Consider the following 24,150-nt stretch of genomic DNA (forward strand, 5'->3'; position numbering starts at 1 on the left):
CTGTGAAGAAGGAGGCAAAAATTAGTGCAAGTCAGCAGACCAATTAAATACAGAAGTATATTCCTAAAAAACTTTTACTTTATTACAGTACTGATTAGTAGTCTGGTTTTATTCAACAAACTTTATTCGACATGCTTATGCATCACAAATGTTGAAATCTAGGTGTGTAATGTAACAGTCTATCCATAATTGATAAGTGAGAATGATGACTTGAAATAATCAGTCTAAAACTCGTGTTAACAATCAGCTTAAGCCAATTTATATTACATGAAGACACATTATTACAATAAAGAGGAAGAAATAACCATATTTCACAACAACCTCAATAAAAATGTTTACAGACATTCAAGTCAACGGGACATTCAGACACAATATAGGATAATTGAAGTATCATTACTAAGCCATCGATCTATCCACAGTATGCATGTACCATCTGTGAACCTTTATATCAACTGCTGAAAATAACTTTTAAAGAAACAAAATAAAGAACTCTGAGCTACAAGAAGTTTAACATTTTTACATTTTATTTTCTTGCCACTATACTGCCTCAGAGGTAGCACTTAAAATTAGACAAATAAAGTCCAAGATCAGAAGTATTCTCTATCATACTAGCATTAGTCACTGATGGTTCTTAGTCAATCTAATTTTCAATCAAGAGTTTCTGATTCCTGTGAAGTAAAACAAGAATGACTTTGCCACCAAAAACTTTCTGAATAACTCTTTCAAAGCTACATGCGTGTAATGTGGAGTTGATGCTTCCTTCAATTGGACAGACTCCTATACAATCTAGAATGAAGTTCCTAGAATCACAGGAGTGTTGAGGTTGGAGATTACCTAGTCCAACCACTAGACATTGAGCAAATCAGGTGGAACCATGACCAGCTGACATCTAGCCATTGCCCAGAGCTTGACACTGACTGGCTGGAGCAAGTGTTGCATGCAGCTCCTCCAGGCTTCACTGTCCAGACTCATCTGAGTGGCAATTAGGACAGATCCCTATTGATTGTAAACTGAATTTAAGTATGCAAGCAGGAGCACACCTGACCGCCCGTAGCTCAGCTGGTCCACGCAACAAACTGAGCACAGCAGTGTCATGTTGGCTGTCTTTCCTTTCTGCACAATACTACCTCTTACTTTTTTACACCACTCCATACATCTATGCTGTGCTTTTTAAGCACAGCCAAACAACTGACAGAGTACAAATCTGCTATTTCTAATAAATTTTAAGACTGGAGAGCATTTAGGCCTAATAAAAGTGTATGTAGCATAAATTCAGGACTGCTAAATGAATACAGAAAGCTGTTAGATGGTCTTTAGAGTTGTGAGAAGAAACAAGTGCCAAAAGAGAAAAGAATAAAGACTATAGTAGACTGCCATTTGCTCTCTTTCTGTAACATAATAAAGCAATTTCAGAAATTCTGAAAAAGAAGTTAAAAATTAAGGACATGGCACTATAAATATGAAGAAAAACTAATTGAAACTGAGTTGTGGTTAACATGTATTCATTCTCCCATGGCAATCAGGCTTCACACAACTGGACGAATACAGCCTATAGCAGTATGAATATGAATTAAAATGCTGACAGTTGAACGCTTTCCAAGCCATGTACACCACATTCTTTCCTCAAAAAAAAAAAAAAAAAAAAAAAACACCAAAAAAAAAAAAAAACTTACAATAATCTAAAGCTTTTACCTCACTACATGATGTATCTACCAAAGCTTTAAGTGTCAGTATTTTAGAATGCAATGACCCAAATGAAATAGATTTAGTTAAGGAGGAAAAGAATCGCTAATAGCAACTCACTACAATTAGGCTGTCTTTAATTGACCCTTGAAGGTCAAAAAATTTTGTTAAATTTCCAAAAAGGACAGGCAGATCCAGTGTCATTATTATTAGACAACTGCATATTCTGCACACTGCTTAAGAGATGAGAACACTGTTACAAGTGAGCTGTTGCTCAGTTACCAGAGACTGGTATCTTATTCACTTTATTTATCTACAACCTGGTTTTAGTTAAGGAAGCAAAGGTGGGACTTAATAACGGACAAAATCTTATTTAGTGACCTCATTTACACCACCTGCAGCTTCTACATGTGTATCAACTGTCTCAAAGGTGAAAGGGTAATGTGATATTGCATTTCTTTAATTGTCTTACACGCATAACTATTGGAATAAGGGTTAAAAGGAAACAATTTAAGTCACTGCATTACAAAGTGTTTAGTAAGGATACAAATGTACTTAGCATGATTGTTTTCTCTAAAATGGTCTTTAGCCAGAAGCTGAAAGGACACCTTAATATATCTGGAAAGCTCCTGATTGCAGGTTTTTCCTCTTAAAAGAGTATACAAATTTAAAAAGTTATTGCTCAGCAAAGCAATACAGATTAGTAGCCTAAAACACAGGTGACAGCCTACCAGCTAGCTGAACTTCTATCACGCTCATACAAAGTAAAGCTGGCAGGTGACCTGAAGGTTCCATTTTATTTCCTGATTTTCCCAGACCCATGTAGAAAATGTTTGTCTAGCTCCAAGATTACCATCAGCAGTTTTCTGACACAGAGACTATTATGCATTCAGTTTTAAATTCAATCAAACTCAGTGACATGGTCCATAAGCATCATAAGTGGCAGCTCTATATAGACTGTAGTGAGCTTGAACTGTTTTACTGTGATAGAACCAAGTTAGTGATGGTATTTTCAAACCATCTGCCACCTCACACACAAATGACTACCAAAACATGGTGTAGTATTAATGTATGAATTAACACCTGCTTTCATGATTTACATGTTCTCTAACATTTCTTCTAGTCTCATTTTTGAAGCAAGAGTAAAAATGTCAGTTTGGGAATACAAACTTCAATAATGAGGGCTGCAGGACAACTAAAGGTAAAACCTGATCTACTCCCCTGACAAAACATAAACTTGGCAACACCCAAGCTGCAATTAAGGAAAGTATTTAACATTTTCTTCAACTACAAGGATCCTTTAAGTATTCTCAGGTAACCATTTAACCATTGCTATCAGCACTGAAACACATGCAATTTAATTTCACTCCAACATTCTTCAAATATCTCATTTCTTTCCTACATATTTCACAGTGGACCGGAGGAATCTTACTACAAGACTGTATAGCGCAACACCAGCATTACTTTCCTTCTTCCTTTACTTTTCTCTCACCTTTACTTAATCATAGTAAATGCCCATGACTTCAAACTCTCCCTACAGCCACATCACTTTCACGTATGTTTCCCATTACAGCACTAAGTATGGAGCTCTAAACTGGACCTATTTCTCTAATAGGACCAACTGAATCAGAGCATTTTCTTTAGAAATCTGAAGTTCAGCCACCCCAATAAGTACCAAGAGTGATATAATATTTGCTTCTTTTCAGTAACACCACTGTCTGTTCCCTTAGTTTGTGTTTCATAAACATGAATGTACTTGTTGCTGTATTAACACCTCAGTTACTGACTGCTTTTTAAAATCTGTTTACTTGCTTCTTCCCTCTTAAGGATTGCACAGTTAGCCTGTTCTATTTAATCTTGCTGACTTTGGAGTTCTCCTCAGAAGCTAAAAATAGCCTGAACTCTTTTCACCTTTTCAGTCTATTCTCAGGCTGGTGGCATCCAGACATTGTGTCTAAGCGTTAACTGTTCTGGCACCATAAAGATTCTCTTAGGGATGTACACCCATGGTCTTGCTCTCATTTGCCCAAATCCTGAGAACCAAGGGCAGTCTAGAATTCACATATGCTTAAGTCTATCTCAAGAGACAAATCTGTATGGTTACAAAAACACATATTTAAAATAAAAAGAATCTCTGGGGTGAAATATGTCAGCAGTACAAAGGAGGAGGAAAAAATTACACTGCCTCTAAGATAAGATTTTACCTCACCTGACATTCTTCAGGTTTTCATTTGTACCACTTTCTATGGTTGGATTTGAGCAAGACATCTTTTTAACTGTTAACTCTGCAAACCTAAGGATATTCAATCATTGTGCTCATACTTTTATTTTAACATCCCAAAGCCCTCACTAGTGTTTATCTCTGACACTCTCTTATAGGATAGCATTCAGGATTTGATTACTACCTTGATAAAATGGTTTAGTGTATGCAAACAGCCTGTTCTGAGAACATTAATCAACTTATCAATATGCCAACAATTGAGATAGGATTTTTTGGATTATAGCTAATAAATGTAACTTCTACTCATGGTCCTATCAACACTGAGACAAGAACCAGTCATAGCACATCCTTTAATAGTAGCATGTGTCAGCTTTCTCCAAAGTTTCATTTTGCCTGCACCACTCTTCAAGCATTTTAACCCTCCCCAGTACAAAGAGAGGCACAGTTAAACTGTATTGAAAGCAAGGCCATCTGATCAAGAGCAGAAAATGTTCAAACAGACAACATCCTCCTCCTTACTCATATTTCGTGGGACTTCCTTGTGTTCCTTGTGTCTCAGCAGATGTATAAAAAATGGCAGGAAAAAGAGTGGACAGACTGATAGTCTTTCCCACTCTTCCATGCAAGACAGACTAATCATATCATCATGGGTACTTTATTCTTGCAGTTTAAAAACTCAATACATAATTTTTGTACTTGTAATTTCTATGATACCTTATTTGAAAGTTTCTACCTTAAAAGGTACTAAAAACTTGTTTTGAGAAGAGAAGCATTGGTTTAGTCACCCAAATAGGAACGTCAAGCTGAAATACGAGCAATACTGAGTATTGCTTAACTCAAATAAATCTCAGGACTTGACATCAGCAATTTACTGTTGCTGAAAGCAGGCTTTAAAATTGTACTTGAAAATCCATCCTCATTTTCAGAGAGCAGAATCATTGAGATTTTGTTTTTCTCTACAGTTATGGAACATGGGATCTTGCCCTATAAAGAGACAGCCTTGACTTTCATCAGTGCAGCGCTTCTCGAATTCAGTAACAGGAAGTCACACACCTATCCTTCCTACATGTGAACTATCCTTCAGACAGTAACTCCTTTAGCCGCATCAAGCTGTGTGTTAACCCATGGTAACCATATATATATATGTCCCTCTTTAATGCACAGCACTACACCATCCAGCTTTTCTCTGGGACAGATTTATTGCAGTGAGAACCAGTCTGTGTATTAAGCTTAAGACTTGAATTAACTTACTCCTGTTACCTTGAAAAGTGCAACCACATGAATACACAAGATTCCTAGATAAACCATTTGCTAATGAAACTGGTGAAAGTAAAGTTAAATCTCCTCCCTGAATATATCTTTTTCTTTTTGTTTCATAGTATTTGGTTTACACTTCCAACTATTTTGTGTTCTTGCTGAAAACCAATACAATAAAAATGGCACAAAGCCATTACAAGAAAAATTTTTTAAAGTTCAGCAAATCCTCTTTGTCCTTGATGTAAATAACTCTTGTTCATGACAGGAAATAAGTAGCTTTCACAACAGTTTACATTCAGGTGGCTTGCTTCAGACTGGAAGGCCAGATCAAAATTTTGGCATCTCACCCAAAGATTGTTACTCTTTCTCAGCCATGTTTGGCATAAGCAGCTGCAGAAGTTGTCCTCCACCTCTTGGAAACAAACTGCTGCTTGGGAAGGAAGGGGACATGAGAGACCCAGATATTGACAGAGGGTAGCACCTGCTGTGGAGGGGAGCATGTGCCCTGCAACAACCACAATGTGTTGGAAAAAGCAGCTGCAACATCAATTATCAAAGTTAAGCTATAAGCAAGTGCAAGAGGTTGCATTTAGCTGCTTGGGGAGCATTTATCCTTCGAACAGTTCTTCCCTACCTCAAGTGAGCCTAAGAAAATTGACTAGAAAGCAAGATCTATTAAGGTCCAATTAGGGTCAGAATGAAAAGCCTTAAAAATCTCCTGCAATAAATAAAGCTTATACATAGCTGTCTTTCTCTCTCCCTCTATTCCATCCAAATGAATCACTTTACATGGCTGTAGATAGGTTAAAAGTTAAATTTCACTTCTGGTGTTAGAGTACTCACACAAGACACCTTAAATCCACTTTGATTACTGAAGAGTTACACTGACAGGAAGAGTGAACACACAGCAACTTGCACAAACACAGAGCCTAGGTGGAGAGTGGTCAGGGAGAAGCTGAACATGCTTGCAGGATTTAAGACTGCCCCACATTTTTCCAGTTGAAAGCTAATGAAAAATAAAGCCTGCCAAAATTTAATCAGTTCACAACATTTTTTATGTCACATTCAGTTTAATCTTTGCCCCTAATCTATATGAAAGGCTTTTGCCATTTAACCAAATAAAACCCAGATAATCTGACTGCTGCTTAAATCAAAACTGGGGACCAATCATACCGAATTTACATTTTCCTATTCCATGGCAGAGAACCCCTGCCCCTAGGGGGCCTATGCTACAGAAAAAAAATGCAGCTGGTTTTTACCCTTTCCAATGTTTGGATAGCTTAATTTGCCCCAAACTTAAGCTGCTCCTTGTAAGCTTTAAGAAAATATTTTGCAGGCTGAGAAAAAATCCCCTGTAATTAATGCATTTGACAACTAAAGGCAAAGGAGAGATTAACAGGAAAAGACTAATAGCAAACACAGAGTGGGAAGGATTATGCTGCATCACTCAAGTGCTTCCTACTGTTGATGGCATCTTAACAGTCTAAAAGAAGAGGAAAAAAAATCCAATTTGAGGAAAATACTACAACAGTGACTAATATGAGGACAGGGTTACAGAAGAATTTAACCTTTAGAATACAATCCCAAGAATTGTCTGGAAGGCCACTCAAAATCACTAAGTTCCAAAAGTCATCTCATGTCAATGACACCTACTGTCATCCTGTGTTTCTTCCTGCTCTACTTCATATGCAGAGCAGTGAAGAAAAACAAGGTGCTCCATAAGGCAGTAATTCCCCATGCTGTGAACCAAACCTAATGGTCAAAACTATATATGATGTTACATAACTTAATTGCCAAGTTCACCAGCATTTGCTTTACTCTTTTCAGAAAGTTTGTATTGATTTTATTTCTTTCAAACTTTTGGAAACAGAGCTGAGTTGCAAAAGAAGAAAATGTGCCTGTTCTAATCGTGCCTTCTAATGTCTCACCTCCAGCTACACCATATATAAAAGCTGCCTTACTAGTCCTTCTATTACTTCTGCAAGACACAATCTAGGTAAGTTTATTTTGCCCCTTTTCTGTTCTACCAAAAAACCCTCTTGCAAGAGTTCATTATTTCAACCATACTTTAATTCAATTCCCATCCTTGGACTGCCAAGAATGTTAATTTGTAACAAGAGTGGTAGTGTTCTTCATTCATTGATCTAACAAACAGGAACTGGACTCAGGCCCAGACTCCCAAGTTTATTTAAACACCTACAATGTGTTAAAGATCTAAAATGTACTTCAGAATTTTGTTCCCATGTTGAAACAGCAATTCATGAAACTGAAAATAAATAGCTTTCACTCACTGCCAGTTAAAATCCAAAATTTTTTTACAGCCTACAGATCATATCTGACCAAAAAAAAAATTGTCTTAGTTCCATTCTGCTGTGCTGAAAATGAGAACTATCTTCTTGAAACCATGGAGAATTATTACACCAGGTTCAGTTACTTCTCAGAACTTTTTGCCTGAGTTAAAATCTTTTCAGAAGATCCTGAGAGCTATTTCTTCCAGAATGGAGAGCTAAAATCTGTATTACACATGATTCTCTGAATTTTCTACAAGACCCAAGGCAGTACTCAAAGATACATCCCAGGTTCTAGAAGCTTGGACGCTTATATTTGAGAGGTGCTGAAGTCATGTTGAACACTGCCATTTGTCAAAACAATTTTGTTGCTTTATCATAGTTCCTCTGTACCTGACCACCCTTTATTTTCCTCCATTGTGTTTTATAACCTCACTGCTCAAAACCGAATTTCCACTACTTGTAAAAAAGGAATTATCTGTGTTTATGCACTTCAAAATTCTACCTTAACACAGAACAAACAGGCAGCATATCTGTGCTTGTCTGTACAGGGCGGTCTGTTCTTACCATGCAGTTCATGGCAAAGTGATTGTGCTGTGTCTGAAGTTCCATCGCGTGGGGGTGACTGGTTCCAATCTCTGTATAGCTGTTCAGAAACAGACCTTTGTTGTGTGTGATCCAGTCAAACATCTACACAAAAATATTAAGGAAATAAGAAAGTTCAATAATTTGTTATGGCAGAAATCATGGACAAGTAACTGAAGCTACCTATGAACACAGAATACACAGTCTAAGACCATGAAAACTAACACGGATGCTCTTTCCATTGTAAGTTGCTGTATATTTTAATTCAATCATTGCTGAAACCTGTTTTTTTTGGATCAAACAGCTGAGGCTGCTACTGTTATCTCTACTATAGGTGTTTATCTCAGCAAGCTACAGTAATGTTATAATCACAAATTTCATTATTACAAAGAAGTCATAATAAACAAACAGACCTGGAGTACAGCCCTGAGTTGTCAAGCTTATACATTCTCTAGTGTCAGCACTTATTGGCATCAGCAGCTTAGCAGTTTAGAACTAAAATGGCAACTCATGGAAATTAAATATAAATTCTTTCATGCTGATCAAGTACTTCAGCAGTGAGTTTAATATTTTTAGTTTGTAAGTTTACAGTAGATTTGAAAACAAATATTCTGCTTCTAGATGAATTATTAAAAGTACATGTGAGCACAGAGCTACCTTTCTTCAGAAAAAAATAAGAATAATCTTTAAATATGCTTGTTTTTCAAAAGAAAAAAAGGAATATTTTAATATTCAAAAAAAATTTAGGAGATATCTTATAAGACTATAGCCATCAATGAAGGCACACAGGTATGTTAACAGTGGCACTGGATGACAAAGTTTTCAAAGACCAAGCAACACAGCAAAGAGCTGTTTAACACCCCACCTGCTCACTATGGTTTTGAAATCTTTGCTATATCTCAGTAAAAGAGACATACCACCTGCTCTCCGGATAAACTGAAATAGATTGCCCAGGAAAAAACAGTAGCAGTAAGCAGTAAGTGTTCATTTAAAGATCTTTCCGGTTATGCTGGCTAACAGAACAACATTATCAAGTCCAGTATTGGTCCCAAGTACATGACAAACTAAATTATAAGCAGACCACAGTATGCTAAGAACTGTAAACCAAACTTCTGAAGTTTTGATAACTGAGACAGTTGATCATATACTCCTAAAATTTAAAGCTTTTTATCTAAAACTCAGTGAATATGTGCTAGAACATTACTCAAAACAGACACTGGTACTGCTTTTGACTATCCTCCTCTAGGTCACTTTTATTTGCTGCCTTCAGACACTTAAAGGGCAATTCCAATCAGATTCCCTCCCACCTTGTCCCTTTTTTGTCTTCTCTTCTTCTGAACCAGTCCAAATTTCTTCCACTGAATTGAGCAAGTCCTCCAAAAGGAACATGTTTATTTCTCCCCATGCAATACCCTTTTTTCTTTCCAACGAAGATCCCATCCTTTCCCACATTTCATTAAAATACAGACATACACTGATAAAACAGTCATGAGCTGTGAAATCTAATCTGACACAAGCAGTAAAAATACAGGCTGCAAGTAGATTAAGGCAGGGGTCTTAATCCACAAGTGAGTTGGGATATTACACAAACCTCCTTTTCCATCTTTTTTACTGGCTAACTGTCCCAGGTATAATAGCTGCTGTCAACCTCATTTTGAGGCGCCTAATATTTCCCTTTTGAAAGAAAGATGTATTAATTTAATATAGACTTATTCCTGGAATCAGAAACATAGAAACTGATAGGAGCTTATGCAACCACATGGCAGGACAGAGGTCAATCCTACAGGCTCAAGTATTTCACAAGAAGTTTGTTAAAGCCCAAGTCATGTAAGCAATTTGATAAAATATGAGAAAATTAACAAAATGTATTTTGATGGTACTCACATGATACTGAAAGATATGCTATAATGCAGAAAAATTAATGCTGTAATGAAGTGGCTGCAAAGTTGATAAAATGCATTTGAGTCTGAAAGAACAACACTAGAACAACAGCTTGCATTATTTTATAACTCATTTTAGAAATAGATAATAACTTCCAACTTTTTTTCCAACTCTCTTCATGTCCCTACTATTTTCAGCTATACCCATCCAGTAAACATTTGCTTTAAATGGTACTTTTAAAAATATATTTATTTTTTAAACACAGCAGAAAACTTTACAGTAGTGTAAAGAAAGTCCCTGAGCTGAAATTATGAGCGTAAGGGAAAGTATGGGCAAAGAATACACATGAAGAAGCAAGAAGATGTTAAGTTTTCATATGTTTGTTCTGCTTTTACTCTTCCCCATGCATCTGTTAGTGACAGCTGCTGGAAAGCAGAATACTGGTTTAACATGGACCATTGGTGTCATGAAGTTCAGGCAATCTTATGTAAAATACTTCAAGAAATCTGAGTACTTTAAGTTCTGACAAAAAACATACTACTTGAGTGCATAGTCTAGTTACTACTACTCTCAGAGAAAAAATCCTCACCCTTCCTTAAGGCTATTCGTTCCATGGTAACAAGTTAATAATAAGTGACTGCAAAACCATTCTACATGAAAATAGACCTAATTTGAGCTCATCTAAAAGTGATCTGCCTGCCATACTTCCTCTTCAAATTCCACGACAATCAAGGGCTTTCTCATTTGAATGGACTGGTTAGCCCAAAACATTCTGAAATCACTGAGTTCCCTGTTAATGACATATGCACTGTCAGAAGAGATACATCAGTTTTTAGCCTGGAACTTCAAACCCTACATCAATGAAGCAGTTACCCATGTCAGCCTCTTCAGGCTTTGTTGACTGCCTGTCACTCACTTCCCAAAGATCACTCAAAAGAAGACCAATGTAGTCCGTAATCATCTGCATTTATAAAGTATACAGCATTCTCCTTTATTTGATGCATGCAAAGGCATCTGTCTGGAACAAATGCTTAACAAAATAAGCACTTTGAAGTAATTAGCAGTTAGAATTTTCTTTGGTAAGATCTTCCTGTGTTCTTACAGCTTAGAAGTACTACCCCATGCTCCTTACTCCAGAACACCCTGAGCGCCTCTCAATCAAGAAGTCCCTTATTTCTCATTAAAAGGCTAGTGATTAACTTCAAAGACAAAAATTACTATCTTCAGTTACCCTTGGTACTTCTTTCAAGTCTGTGAAGTATCGGCCATTTATAGTCTCCTCGCTCAATCCTTACCTTTTCAGCATCCTGCTCAAACAGCCTGAGCTGAAAGCATTGGTCCAATTTCAATTTCCGCACATGCCACATCTGATGCAGATGCTGCCGTGTTGAGTGCAGCCTGTCCAGCATGGTGGACACTTTGGGTAAAAGGTTCTGTAAGTCTGCATTCCCTGACCCAGAGTTCTTTTTGGGAAAGCTATCACTGCTCTGTATCTGCTGGAGCAGCTTTTGTCCTTCCACATCAAGGTCCTCGATAGGGGCCTTAATGACTTTCTTTTTTAATTGTGAATGCTCCTCTATCATATTGCGAGCACCTTCCAGGTCCTGAGGCATTTCCTTTTTTGACAATATATCTTGCAGTTCCTCCAGTCTTGACAGCATATGGGTTGCATTGCTAATGTAGTCCTCAAAGGCAACTCTGATTTCTATCCACTCCTCATGGTTGTACTCCAAACAGCCATCAAATTCTGGGGTTAGCTGAGAAGGATCAACTACTTTGGTAAGGCCTTCCAAAGATACCATATTTGTCTAAAAAAATTAAAATGGAAAGAAAAGAATTCTGTTACTGAAATGAATTTGAAATTTCTTTTCAAGTTTTTGCTTTTCTTTTTGTAAGAGTTGATAATTTTGCTCGTTTAGTCCACACAACAACTTTTCTCACACATTTCAAGTGTCAATTCTGATCAGCAGAAGACAGGAGGTCTTGCAGGTATTTTCTCACATTTCTTTCTTACCTCACTACATTTAAGAACAAAACAGCAACCACTTTTCAATTACTGTTTTGACTTTGTGTATTGCAAAGCTGAAGGAGGATAATAGCAAGGTTAATTCAGCTGATTTCCTCTGGATTCTGGAGATATCAATATTACCATAATGCAAACTAAGATAACAAAGAGACAAAACTTAAGTTTTTATCGTCTGGGGGAAAAACCTAATTGAATCTTTCTTGAGCTTACAAAAAGAATATAAACAACAACATACACAATTACCTAGCCTAAGTACATGAAGAAAACCACATTTCTTCTAGCACCATTGGTCTAAAGTACCCCTGCTTCCAGCCAGAATATAATTTATCTGAGAGTTTTCAAGGTGCTGATCATTAGTGAGAACATTTAAAACTACAAAATAAACATAAATTTGTATGCCATAGGGGAAATTACCTCAAACTCAAACTTAGAGCTGCCAAAGTTAGTCCTCTGTTTCTGCCAGAAATTGTCTGGTTTGATTATCAGTGCAACATGAATACAACAGGGAAAGGATTCCTGTAAAATCTTCAGCAGAGGCTTTATGGAGTCCCATTTTGACCCACGCATATCTACAATGACGGTGAATCCTCGTTTACATACTTCCTCACTGCAGAAAACAGAAGGAAAGGTTATCAAGCAAGTGTTTCAATTTCCAGCACAACACTCTACTGAACCCCACTGTCTAATAAACGTGGTCTCCTCAGGGTCTCACTGCTCACTAGCTGACCATATACAGCAGATCTCAATAACTCTCTCAAGATGCTTCTTTCACCCCCATGCCAAATTCCTTGTGGGGGATAGCTTTATATCTGTTGCTGATTTGATATTCTGTCATTATCTTCACTTTCATTTTCACTGTTTATATTCATGATGATTCATCGTCCAGTCTTGTTTCTCCCTCACCTAACACACACAGTAAGCCTACCATTTCCTAAAGCAGTAATATCTAATACATTTAAAAATCACTCTTCAGAACACACACTTATTTGACTGATGATAATATTCATGTCTTTCTAATGATTGAGAGGATCCTTTAAAAAGACAGAAGATGGTAAACTGATCTCACCTACCACTTTGCAACTTTTTTAAACTGTCTCAAATTTAGAACCATTTTATCTGAGAGTTAAGAGTCTGTAGAGGAAAGACACCCATTTATTGACAATTTCTTTCATAACAGGATTGATTTGTGGATAGTTAAAGGACAACACAGTATTTTATGGTTATGAAGAAAACCACATCAATCTGTTTCTACAAAATTTGAGCTCAATTTTGCTGTCCAAAAGTTGACAGACCTTATACTCAAATTCTCTGACATTCCCTCTGAGAATGGAAAATTTAATTTCTTTCTATCAGTATCTTCCGTACATTTAGTTCTTGCCACTGATCAAAAGTGACAATCACCACCACCAGTAACTCTGATTTTGTTCCAGCAGAATTTGCTACATGATCTTGTAGTATGACCATAGGAAGGAAAACATTTCAAAACCAATGCACCATAGCCAACAGACTATCAAACATGACCAAATGTCCATAGTTTGAGTATGAGTCACTTTCAGGCATGTGACTAATTCAATGTCATTCTACAGTTCATGTGGTGAGGTTTTTGGAGTGTCAAAGAGGCAGGGAAGATTCACTGGCATATTTTACTCAGTCTTACTGGCCACATTGCAGAAAGATGGATTATGACTGATACAGGAGATCTGGAAGAAGTGGTAACATGGGTTCCTCAGAAGGGGAAGGTTTTTTTACCTTTGAAAAGTTTAAAGCTAGGAAAAAGAAGAATTTATCATGATAAATGCAGCCTCTCCCACCTGTCCATAGGAATGCCAAAAATGCAATGGCAGAAGCAAAATATATTAAAAGTAACTAGCTTGGCATACATGTAGGCAGGCATACAACATACAATTTTCTGACCACGGTGAAAATGTTTGCTAAAATCCTCACAGGATTCAAGGGAAAAAAACAACTACTGTCTTAAAGATAGACCTATTACTGAAAGGCCAAATGGTAGTAGGAGCGCTGCTCAGCCCATCCCTATCCTATCAAACTGAGGGTTGCACAGGGAGTGCTTGCTACTAATTCACAAGGCACGCATCTACTGGGTTGTCCAAAATAGTCCCTCATCATGTGATACAGTATGGCTGTGTGCTCCATCATGGAGCCACATCACCTACACAATCTGAATTTCTTTTGGCCAAGGATCACAAGAATTGTTCTAGGGAGCCAAGGTCATGTACTGATAAGTCTTAATTACACTAAGATATGTGGCCCACTCTGTGGTGATGCCATAAATTTAGTTGTATTTTTAAATCAGGTAACTTGTAAAATCAGTAAAACTGTGAGATTGAGTCAACCTGAGCTTTTAGATCTCTTGCCAAACAACTGATACCTATGTATCTTCAGCTACATCAAGTAACAGTACTGCAACAAATAACAGAAAACCCAAAAGTTCAGGGATATTTGTACCAATTGGGACTTCTAATTCACTAGAATTGCATAATCAGACCCTTACACATGACTTGTATGAAAACAGGTCTTGCTTTTGATAAAGCTCCCTTTTATTCTCAAAGTTGCCATGCTTAAAGAGTATAAAACATGCACTGACTTTCTTTTAATTTTAGATCTATTGATCTAAACTAACTAATGTACACCTATTGCCAGAAGACGACTGTTTCTTGCCCTGATTATCTCTAAAAATATTCTTGGACAAATTTTGATGCATATTTATCTATTAACTCCTCTAGTAACTTGATGGCTAGAATACATCTCACCATTCAAATCCGAGAGTAAAAGTTTCAAGCCTTCTTCCCTGTTCTCCTTTCTCTAAGTCCCCCGAGTCCCTCAGTTAACTTCACAAAAACGTGGCCATGAATCCTCTCAGACAGATGCCTTGAAGTTACTTTTATGAAACCTTTCTCAGTCAGAAACTATTATTTGATTACATCAAGTGCAAAGACTCTCAGTAAATTAGCACATGATACAAACATGGAAGATACTGCACTCAGGGATGTCGTCCAACGAACTTTTTTCAACTGTAATGACAACTGCTGCTTGTGGTCATAGACAAATAGAGTCAAGCACAGTCAGCATTGCTGCAGCATGCAACAAATGCTGAAGGTTCCAAGATAGACCTAAAGTCAGAGTCTTAGGATCATTTTTGTTCCCAACTTGATTACTACAGAAAGCTAAGTTCTATATGAAGGAACGTTTTTTTAGATACATACAAAATACATAACTTTTGTTTGAAGTATCTCATATATATATACAACTTTATACATATATATATATATATATATATATATATATATATATATATATAAAGTTGTATATATGCACACACACACACTAGCACTGGATTTGACTTCTGCAAATTTATTTAAAAAACTCACTGCAATTCATAGGTTGAATTGCTGATAATGCAATGATATCAGTACTTTCACAGATCACTCCAAAGGTTTATCTGAGACCTTTATAAGCAACTGCTCATACCTTTCTCCTGGTTATTTCCATGCGGTATCAAGACACTATGACTTATCTAACACAAACAAGAGTTAGGAGTCCTGTGCTGACTGCACTCCACACAAGGCATATGGTGAATAACGACCAGCATGTTTCTACTTATTGATGTACTGAAAGCCTTTGAGTTGTACTTTCAGTCTTCAACACAGCAACATCAATGTGGCATGGCAGTGCCATTTCCGAGACACAAACTACTTTTAGCTAAAGCACATCAGCCCTTCTGCCAGCTGCCTTCCTTTTACAAGGCAGAGTAATTACTTCTCTTCCAAAAAGCCACTTGAAAATAGCAAATGACAAAATTTGGTATTGATTTGCTAATGTTATTAACTCACTCAGTCTGCTAGCTTGTGAGAGTACTGCAACATAATCCATTTATTTTGTTATACAGCCTTAGACGTTAACAGATGATTGCTTACCTAGGAATACATGCTAGATAGGAAATTAGTCTTCTAAGGTCTTCTTGCCGTATTCTGTCATGATTACTACGAGCTGGAAATGTTAGAATGGGACCTCCACGCTTATCTCTGCCACCTGAAAAATTAAAAATGTTAGAAGACTCCACAGTATAACATAAAATTATTTTTTGCAGAACTAGTATTCAGTATCTACTTTTAAAAAAGTGATTTCAACCTAAATGACAACATTGTCATTTTGAGACAAATTTAAGATTAAATGTTGGGATTATTGTTCAGCATATAGCCACAATTCCTACAGTGAAAAGGCAAATGCAAAAAAATTGAAACAAAGAATAACCAGAGCATTACACTTAGACATTACAGTCATCTTCAAGTTTGACTGGTAGTGTGACATCTCCAGCAATGGCACTCTGTTATGTATTTAATTTTTGACTCAGCAATTGTACAGGTTTAATTTAAATACAGAATTATGCTACTTTATAGGCAAGTATTTAGATTATATGGCAGCAGAGAGCACAGCTGTGGGAGGTGTGCCTAGGTAGGGGAGCTCCTCTGCTTAGTGACAGAGCTCCGGGAGGAGGTGAGAAGTTGAAGACGGATCATTGTCACAGGAGAATCCCTTCTGAAGGGAACAAAGGCCCAGTGTGCCAACTTCTTCAGGAAGCCTGCTGCCTCCCTGAGCCCCAGGTTAAAGATGTTATGAGAAAGCTTTCTACCCTGGTATGGCCCTTGAGAAAATCCATTATTACTAACCGATTCTTCAGGGAGCAAGAAATTGCAATTAGAAGCCCAAGGGCAATCAAGAGAGATGTGACTGAAGTCTCTCCCTGAAAGCCTTGGGATGACTGGTTGGAGGATCAGGAGCACAAGTAGTGCTTTCTCTGTGCTTCCTGTTGCAGGGAATCATAAGGGAAGAAATGGGAAGAGCCATCAGATCAATACCTGCCTCTGAGCCTGGTGTCAGTGGGGGAGATTTTTAGGTTTTCTGATCATGGGCTGGTTTACATGACACTGGGCCTGCTCGTGATAGACAAGGTACACCTGCCTAAAAGGAGAAAAAGGACCTTTGCAGAGGAATTATCAGGGCTCAGTGAAAGAGCTTTAGACTTGATAAAGCCATGCTTGCTAGAGATCAGCATGGAGGCAGAACACCAGTTCTGAGGAATGGTGAACTAGCAAGGTCTTTCAGACTGCCATCTCACAGAAGGTAGGAACAGAGATCCACGCAGCAGCCAAAATGTAAGAGATGTGCCAGAATGTGTCAGAAAGCATGGAAGCACCTGAGAATGGTCATGTAGGAATTACAGCTTCTGCCCCAAAAAAGGTAACAGAATTAATAGCCCAGCTGAAGTGCATCTATACCAATGAACATCGCTTGCACAATAAACAGAAGACCTGGAAGCCATTGGGCAGCAAGAAAACTGCGACATAGTTGCAACCACGGAAACATGGTGGGATGACTTGCACAACCGGGATGCTGCAATGGATGGCTGTAAACCCTTCAGAACTGATAGGCAAGGCAGGAGAGTCAGCAAGGTAGTCCTGAACAGAGTGATTGTCTAGCGTTAATGACAGTGACAAGAAAGCTGACTGTTAAAGGGGAAGTTCGCAGGTGATGCAAGGTTGGGCAGGACTGGACTGATGGGGCAAGGTCAGCAGTATGAGGTTAAACAAGGCCAGATGCTGGGACCTGGATCACAGAAACCCAAGGCAGTGCTAGAGGCTGGGGGAAAGAGGCTGGAAATCTGTCTAGTGGAGAAGGACCTGGAGGTGCCAATTGACAGCACCTGAACAGGACCCAGAAGTGTGCCTAGGTGGCCAAGAAGGCCAATAGCACCCTGGCCTGTATCAGCAACAGTGTGGCCAGCAAAAGGAGGGCAGTGATCGTCCCCCTGTATTTGGCACTGCTGAGGGCACACCTGGAATCCTGTGTCCAGTTCTGGGCCCAGTCACTACAAGGAGGACACTGAGGTGCTGGAGTATGTCCAGGGAAGGGAGGCAGAGCTGATGAAGGGTTTGGAGGACAAGGCTTATGAAGAGCCTCTGAGGGAGCTGGGATTGTTTAGCCTGGACAAGAAGAGGCTCAGATGACACCTTACTGCTCTCTGCAACTCCCTGAAAGGAGGCAGCAGTGGGGTGAGTGTTGTTCTCTTCTATATGGTAACAAGCGACAAGATGAGAGGAAATTACCTCAAGTTGCACCAGAGAATGTTTAGATGAAATATTAGGAAAAATATATTCACCAAAAGAGTTGTCATGCATTGGACAACTGGTTGACTGAGAAGTGGTTGAGTCACCACCCCGGCAGCATGTAAAAGACGTGTAGATGCAGCACTTGGGGACATGGTTAGTGGTGGACTTGGCAGTGCTAGGATAAGGGCCAGAATCAAAGAGGTCTTAAAGGTCTTTTCCAACCTAAATGATCTTGGAATTCGATGATTAAATTAATTACTAGGAGAATTTAGGTATATAATATTTCACACTCAATATGTAGATTGAGCGGATGGAAACTATTTAACCACTGAATTTGTATTTTTATCCTATTCTGCTTCGCAGATTCCCAATTGTAAGTTTATAGTTTTTAATTTTGTTAGAGACACAGGAAATTCTGAATCCACTTAATATATAAGGCAAAAAGTCTGACATAAGTGGTTCAACTTAGATGCATTCATCTCAGCCATAAAATTGCTATAGCCACAGACTTGCTATAGTTGAATAGTAAAATATAATTTGATATCCAACCCCTTGCTAGTGAAAACAAAATGTTACTGTTGCTAAACACCAAATTCAAGCTCAGTAGGATGTCTTTATCAACATCTGTAATAGCACAGACAGAGTCTTGCAAGCTCAATTTCACATATATGTTTTCAACCACAGATGTATGGACTGTTTTCTCCTGTCCCATGAAAACGCAGAAAAACAGTATCTTCAGCCCAGAATTTCTCATTTCAAATCATCTTCTTTGTGATTCCATGTTGCTAAACAATTTTTTTTCAAAAATCACTTAGAAATGAAGGTCAAGAGAAGATAAAAATAAATATAAAAACAATAAATAATACCAGTCACTCAAAAATTCATCACTATCCCCCTCCAACACAGTTAGTGTGTGTTTGCCAAAGAAACTAAGCCTGGCTGTCAAAGTCTCTAGAGATTGTCTACAACAGACATGCTGCCTGTCAGACACTAAATGAAACTCAAAAGAGGCAAAAGCATCTTTGAATCTCCATTAAGTTACAATGCCAGAAAGCAAAATTTAAAAGGAAATTCATATTCTTATCTTCCATGACCCTCTTAAGTGAGACTTAAGATGAAAAATTGAGTTGTTTCATTCTAATGGAGATAGGCAAATCTTGACCATCCTGACTCACTTGCCAAAGCAGAGACCTTTGAGGGTTTTTACACAGCAAATGACAGGAAAAACAAAACAAAACAAAACAAAAACAAACAAACAAACAAAAAAAAGACAGCAGTTGTAAGAGAAAGGAATGATAAATGACAAGACAGAGTTCAACAGCCAAGGACCCTGCTGAGTCCAGAACCATCACTGGGCTCCAAGGCTACCAAGAGTAGTTGATAGTCTGCTACAGCCCTTAATGATCGCTCTCCCCATTGCACCATAGGCTACCTTCAGGTCTACCAGTTTCAGCTGGTGATACTGACTCCAGTCCCCCAAAAAAATTGCTTAGGGTAGATATTCTTTAAAAAGCAGCAGCTAGCAGGCGAAAGCATAAGCTGAATTGTCTTTAACACTCTCTAAGAATTTTATGCAAATATTTTGTTACATGCAGTCATCTCAGACCAGTCCTCCAGGCCCTTCCCACACTGCAACTCCTGTATCATGTATTGTTTCAATGTGTCATTTTTATGTCATTGTGAAGGCCACTTCAGTTGGCTCCAGCTCCACATACATCACAGAAAAAGTCCATTTTTAAAAATGGTGCTTAAATTTCTGATAAATCATATCCTGAAACTTTTGTACATCAGAGACAAACTTTGTTGTACAAATTCCAGGCCTAGATGAGTAATAAATTAATAAGCTTTTAGATGAAAAGAACTTGACTATCCAGTCTTAAACCAGGTAGCACAATTGCAAATAATAATAATAAAAAAAAGTCCCTAAGACTTGGGGTTTTTTCATCAGCTCTAATGACAGCTTTCTTAGGCCTTTTACAGTAACTAACCCTCATATCCTTTGTTCCTGATGTCCCTGTGTCTTATACAAATGGGAAAGTTAAAAGCAAGAATGCATGAGGCATCAGTTGGAATTTCTTGGCTTGCAATAGTCTTTATCCAATTCAATCTTCTATTACTGTTTAACAGAAACATACTACACTACTACAGCTTTCATTAGTAAGACTTCAATTTTAATCCATTTCCTTTGATACACTGCCGCACCCCACTATTGAGATATTCTGTTTATGACAGTGTGTCACACAAACATATATCTGGTAACTCACATGAGTCACCTAACATGCATCATTTCTCTTTAGTGAACATCACTAAGAGCAGTATTTTCAATGGCCTCCAAATGGCACTAAAATCCAACAGGCTGACTAGCGCAGCTTTTTTAAGAAATGTGTTTTAACCTAGTTACAAAGTACTCTAGTAAAGAAAGCTAAACAGTTGGCTTTTATGGCAAGACAAGTTATCAAGGGCTATTTCCTTATATGAAACCAACATAACTGCACCTTGTAAGAAAATGCTCTCCTTGCTTAGGTATGTACAGAGATATGAGACTATTTGTACTTTGACAGGTTTCAGTTTAAATTTAACACAAAAAAATGCAAGACTCTATTTGTACTTCAAAGAAAAGCCTAAAGATGTAACTATTTCAGGTGGTAAGACATCCAGTGCTCAAGCAGTTTACTGATTCTCAGTTAGGTGAAAATCTGTTCAGTAAACCAAATGAATGAAACTAAATCAACAAATATCTTCGTGTTCCCAGGTATAAAGCTTGGCAGTTCTAGTTGCACAGTGGTTAAGTCCTAGTGGTGGTGGTACTTTACTGGGGGGAGGGGGAGAACACACTGCAGAGTACTGTTGTAGGTTGTTGTATTTAAGGGCTTCTTAATTCATTTGCACTACTAATGAATCTCATTCCATTTGAATTTCACTTGCAATGGAAATGTGAAACTATGGATTTTGGCAGATCAGTTCTAGCCAGTCTTGTTGCCCACAGCTGTTTGCTCCATTGTTCCATTAGGAGTTGCTATCTTCACACAGGCAAGTTGGCAACCATTTATTTCTGCCAACATCTCCTCTGTTCTGATTCACAGTTTATCATCTCCCCTTAAATTTATCTTCATCTTTCATTTGGCCAATTTCACTTTCATTGAATTAAAGCCTTTCAGAATGCCATCTGCTTACAAACTAACATTAGAAAAACCTATCATTTTTCAGGTCCCTTTTAAAGGGTCTAAACTAAGTACTGGACATCTTAAAAATTCAGAGGTCTTGGACTGAAAACTGACTTAATTTTTATTCAATGACATAAGACAAGGTCCAAAAAGTAATGAGGGATTTAAATACTGTGCTTAACCCTCTTTTCTCCTCTTCTTTCCCTCTACAAATAAGAGTTCTAAGCTAGCCTTCACCAGTACTACAATTCCCAAGCTACCAGGAAAACTGGGCTTACTCATTACAGTTGCCAGGATCTTTTAAGAAAAAAACATTAAAAAAAAAGAAAACAAACAAACAAAAACCTTCCCCACACATCTTTTTGCTTTGTACCTCTACTTTACTCAGCAGAGTGGACAGGATAAAGTACTACATACTACATGCCGTACTTGTAGGTGTCAGCATCCATGCACAGCAAAGAGTACATCTGTGCACTCTTAAATTAAGAGTACAATTGCAGGAATAATTGTATATGTTTTAATAGTTATAGACAAGAGCTTTACTTTTGGCATTCTTGAAAAATTACCCCAAAAACTACCTGCAAATATGAGACTGTCTTCTAAATCATTTGACACTAAGATTATGGCTGAGAGAATGATGGTGTTCAATCCCAACAGAAAGTCACACCAAAATGAAGTTTACAAAAATAAGCACCTCAGCCCATCATTTCACCAAGTAAAGTTACTTATAATGTTATAGGCTATGTTAGGATACTAACTCATATACATCCCACTTTTAAGTTCTCCTGCTATTCTTTGTTCAGTAACCAACCAAATTCAATGTGCATACTGGAATTACCTAAAATTACATGCTAAGTCAGTTCCCCATGAAAATACTAAGTGTACTTCAAAAGACAGGCAACTGAACTTCACTTCTACAACAGACATATTTCTCCAGAATATGCTGCAGATGGATCAATAACAAAGGCATCTCTGTAAAATTCCCCATCAGAAGAACCAGAAAATAAGAAAAGGAATATGACATCAGTACAGAAGGTTCTAAGCTGCTGTAAATAAGGATGTGTGGCCAGGAGGAATGCAGGACTTAACATGACCAACACAAAAACTAGCAACGTTCCACATTCAAGAAAACATACCTCCTTTATTATGCCTTTCAAAATGCTTATGTTATGCTTAGGATATCCAACAGGAATCAGTGCTGCCCTAGCTTTTAATTAATTTTGTAATGATATATAAAGTATTTTAAATACCATTTTATATGCTACTAACAACACAGTTGGGCATTCTTCAAAAAACTGTACCTGAAAGGTATGCAACTTTTTCCTTTAAAATTGGCAATACTTCCATAGCTTTCATTTCGTCATTTTTGCAAAACCCTGAAAAAAAAGAAGAGAAGATGATTAGTCAAAAATTCAGACAAGCCCAGCTTCTACATTTAACGAATGCACTGAATAACATTTATCTTTGGAATACATTATGAATGTTATGATTACAGGAATTAAGATACCCTTACAATAAAAGTCTGTCAAAAAATAAGCTAAACTTTAAAGATATGTCATCACTTTGACCAGCTTAACACAAATAGCAAGGCCTGTTAGCAAGCCTCAGTAGAAAACAAGATTCAGAATTAGCCTTTTTCATCAGTTAACAAAAACTATCATATGGATCCCGTGGCTTTTATGCATTCCAAATTCCACTTTTTTTTTTCTTTTTTTTTTTTTTTTTTTTTACCAGCAGATATAAAGAGTATTAAGCTATAAGAAGTATGCTTGCTTGGAACAATTACCATTAATTTAAAAAAAAATCCCAAACCAAAAACCCCACCCAAAATCCCACAACAATGACAAACAAACAAAAACACCCAAACAAAAAAACCCACCAAAAAAAAACCCAACCCACCCAAAAAAACCAAAAAAAGACCCACCAAAAATCCCCAACACTATTTACATGCAACGTTTCTTAAATCACTTCTGTAAGCAGAATTTTTTCCTGGTGCCTGACAGAAGCAGCATTTTGCAAGTGAGAGGACTTTTTACCATACTACCTCTGTACATACATGGAGTATGACACAGTGCCCAAGGTGAGTGATTACAGTCAATGTTGCAAAGCAGCACATCAGCAGTTTGTTCCTCCCTCTCTGCTTCCTATTTCTACTACTTTAGTTCTGTGGCCAAATTCTGAAGTTCTTCCTTCTTTGACAAGGAAGATTTAGGAAGCATTTTTTTACGTTATATTTCACCTGTACAATACAGAGTTGGTCATATTTAGGCCAATATTGTTCATCTTACAAGAAGAACTTGGTGACACATCTTCAACTAACTTATGTGTACAACCCTTCCTGGTCTGTTTGGATTCATGTGTTGTTTAAAATAATCCTATATCCAAAGAAAAGTACTTCTGCTGGGGTTAAATGGGAAGCTCATTGCTTCTTTATAACTACTGAAGCACAAAAGTGCTGTCAAGACTTTTCCTCCTCAAAAATATCCAAATGCTTCATACCCTTTTGTCGTGGTTTGACACGGAAAAAGAATTTTTCCGGAAGGAAGAGGTCAGTTTGGACATTGACCAATTGAAAGTAGACACGCCTCTGAGAACACAGAGGGGTTAAAAGCAGAATTCCCAGGGGAACTCGCTCTTGGGTTCAGGTCGGCAGTCAGTGCAGGACTCTCCCCTGCCCGGCGACGAGCGGGTGGGGGAGGGGAGAAGCCATGTGGCCTTCGGAAGTAGGCCCAAGGGTGGAGGGACTGGAACCAGGCTGGCCCCCCTGCAGATGGAAGGGTGGAGAAATCTGGGATGTCTCCGTTCCCCCCCAGAGTCTCTCTTTCTCTCCCAAGAGAGAGAAAGAGACGGCGGTGGTTTTGTCAGCAGTTCACAGCGGGTAAGGAGAAGAGCGGGGGGGCCGCAAGGTGCCCAGCCG

General features: G+C 37.9%; 1 protein-coding gene across 2 annotated transcripts in view; it reads right to left on the reverse strand.

Annotated features, from left to right (window-relative positions):
- Positions 1–24,150, reverse strand: part of TRIO (trio Rho guanine nucleotide exchange factor) — a 248,556-nt gene that overhangs the window by 154,038 nt on the left and 70,368 nt on the right. For both annotated transcript variants that reach the window (XM_030267063.4, XM_032746898.3), the window contains exons 2-6: positions 22,535–22,609; positions 15,877–15,991; positions 12,356–12,548; positions 11,211–11,723; positions 8,017–8,139 (exon numbers count right to left, since the gene is read on the reverse strand). In XM_030267063.4, the coding sequence (XP_030122923.4) occupies positions 8,017–8,139; positions 11,211–11,723; positions 12,356–12,548; positions 15,877–15,991; positions 22,535–22,609 (1,019 nt within the window). The remainder of the gene's footprint in view (positions 1–8,016; positions 8,140–11,210; positions 11,724–12,355; positions 12,549–15,876; positions 15,992–22,534; positions 22,610–24,150) is intronic.

This window comes from Taeniopygia guttata, chromosome 2, assembly GCF_048771995.1.
Source record: "Taeniopygia guttata chromosome 2, bTaeGut7.mat, whole genome shotgun sequence".
NCBI lineage: Eukaryota > Metazoa > Chordata > Aves > Passeriformes > Estrildidae > Taeniopygia > Taeniopygia guttata.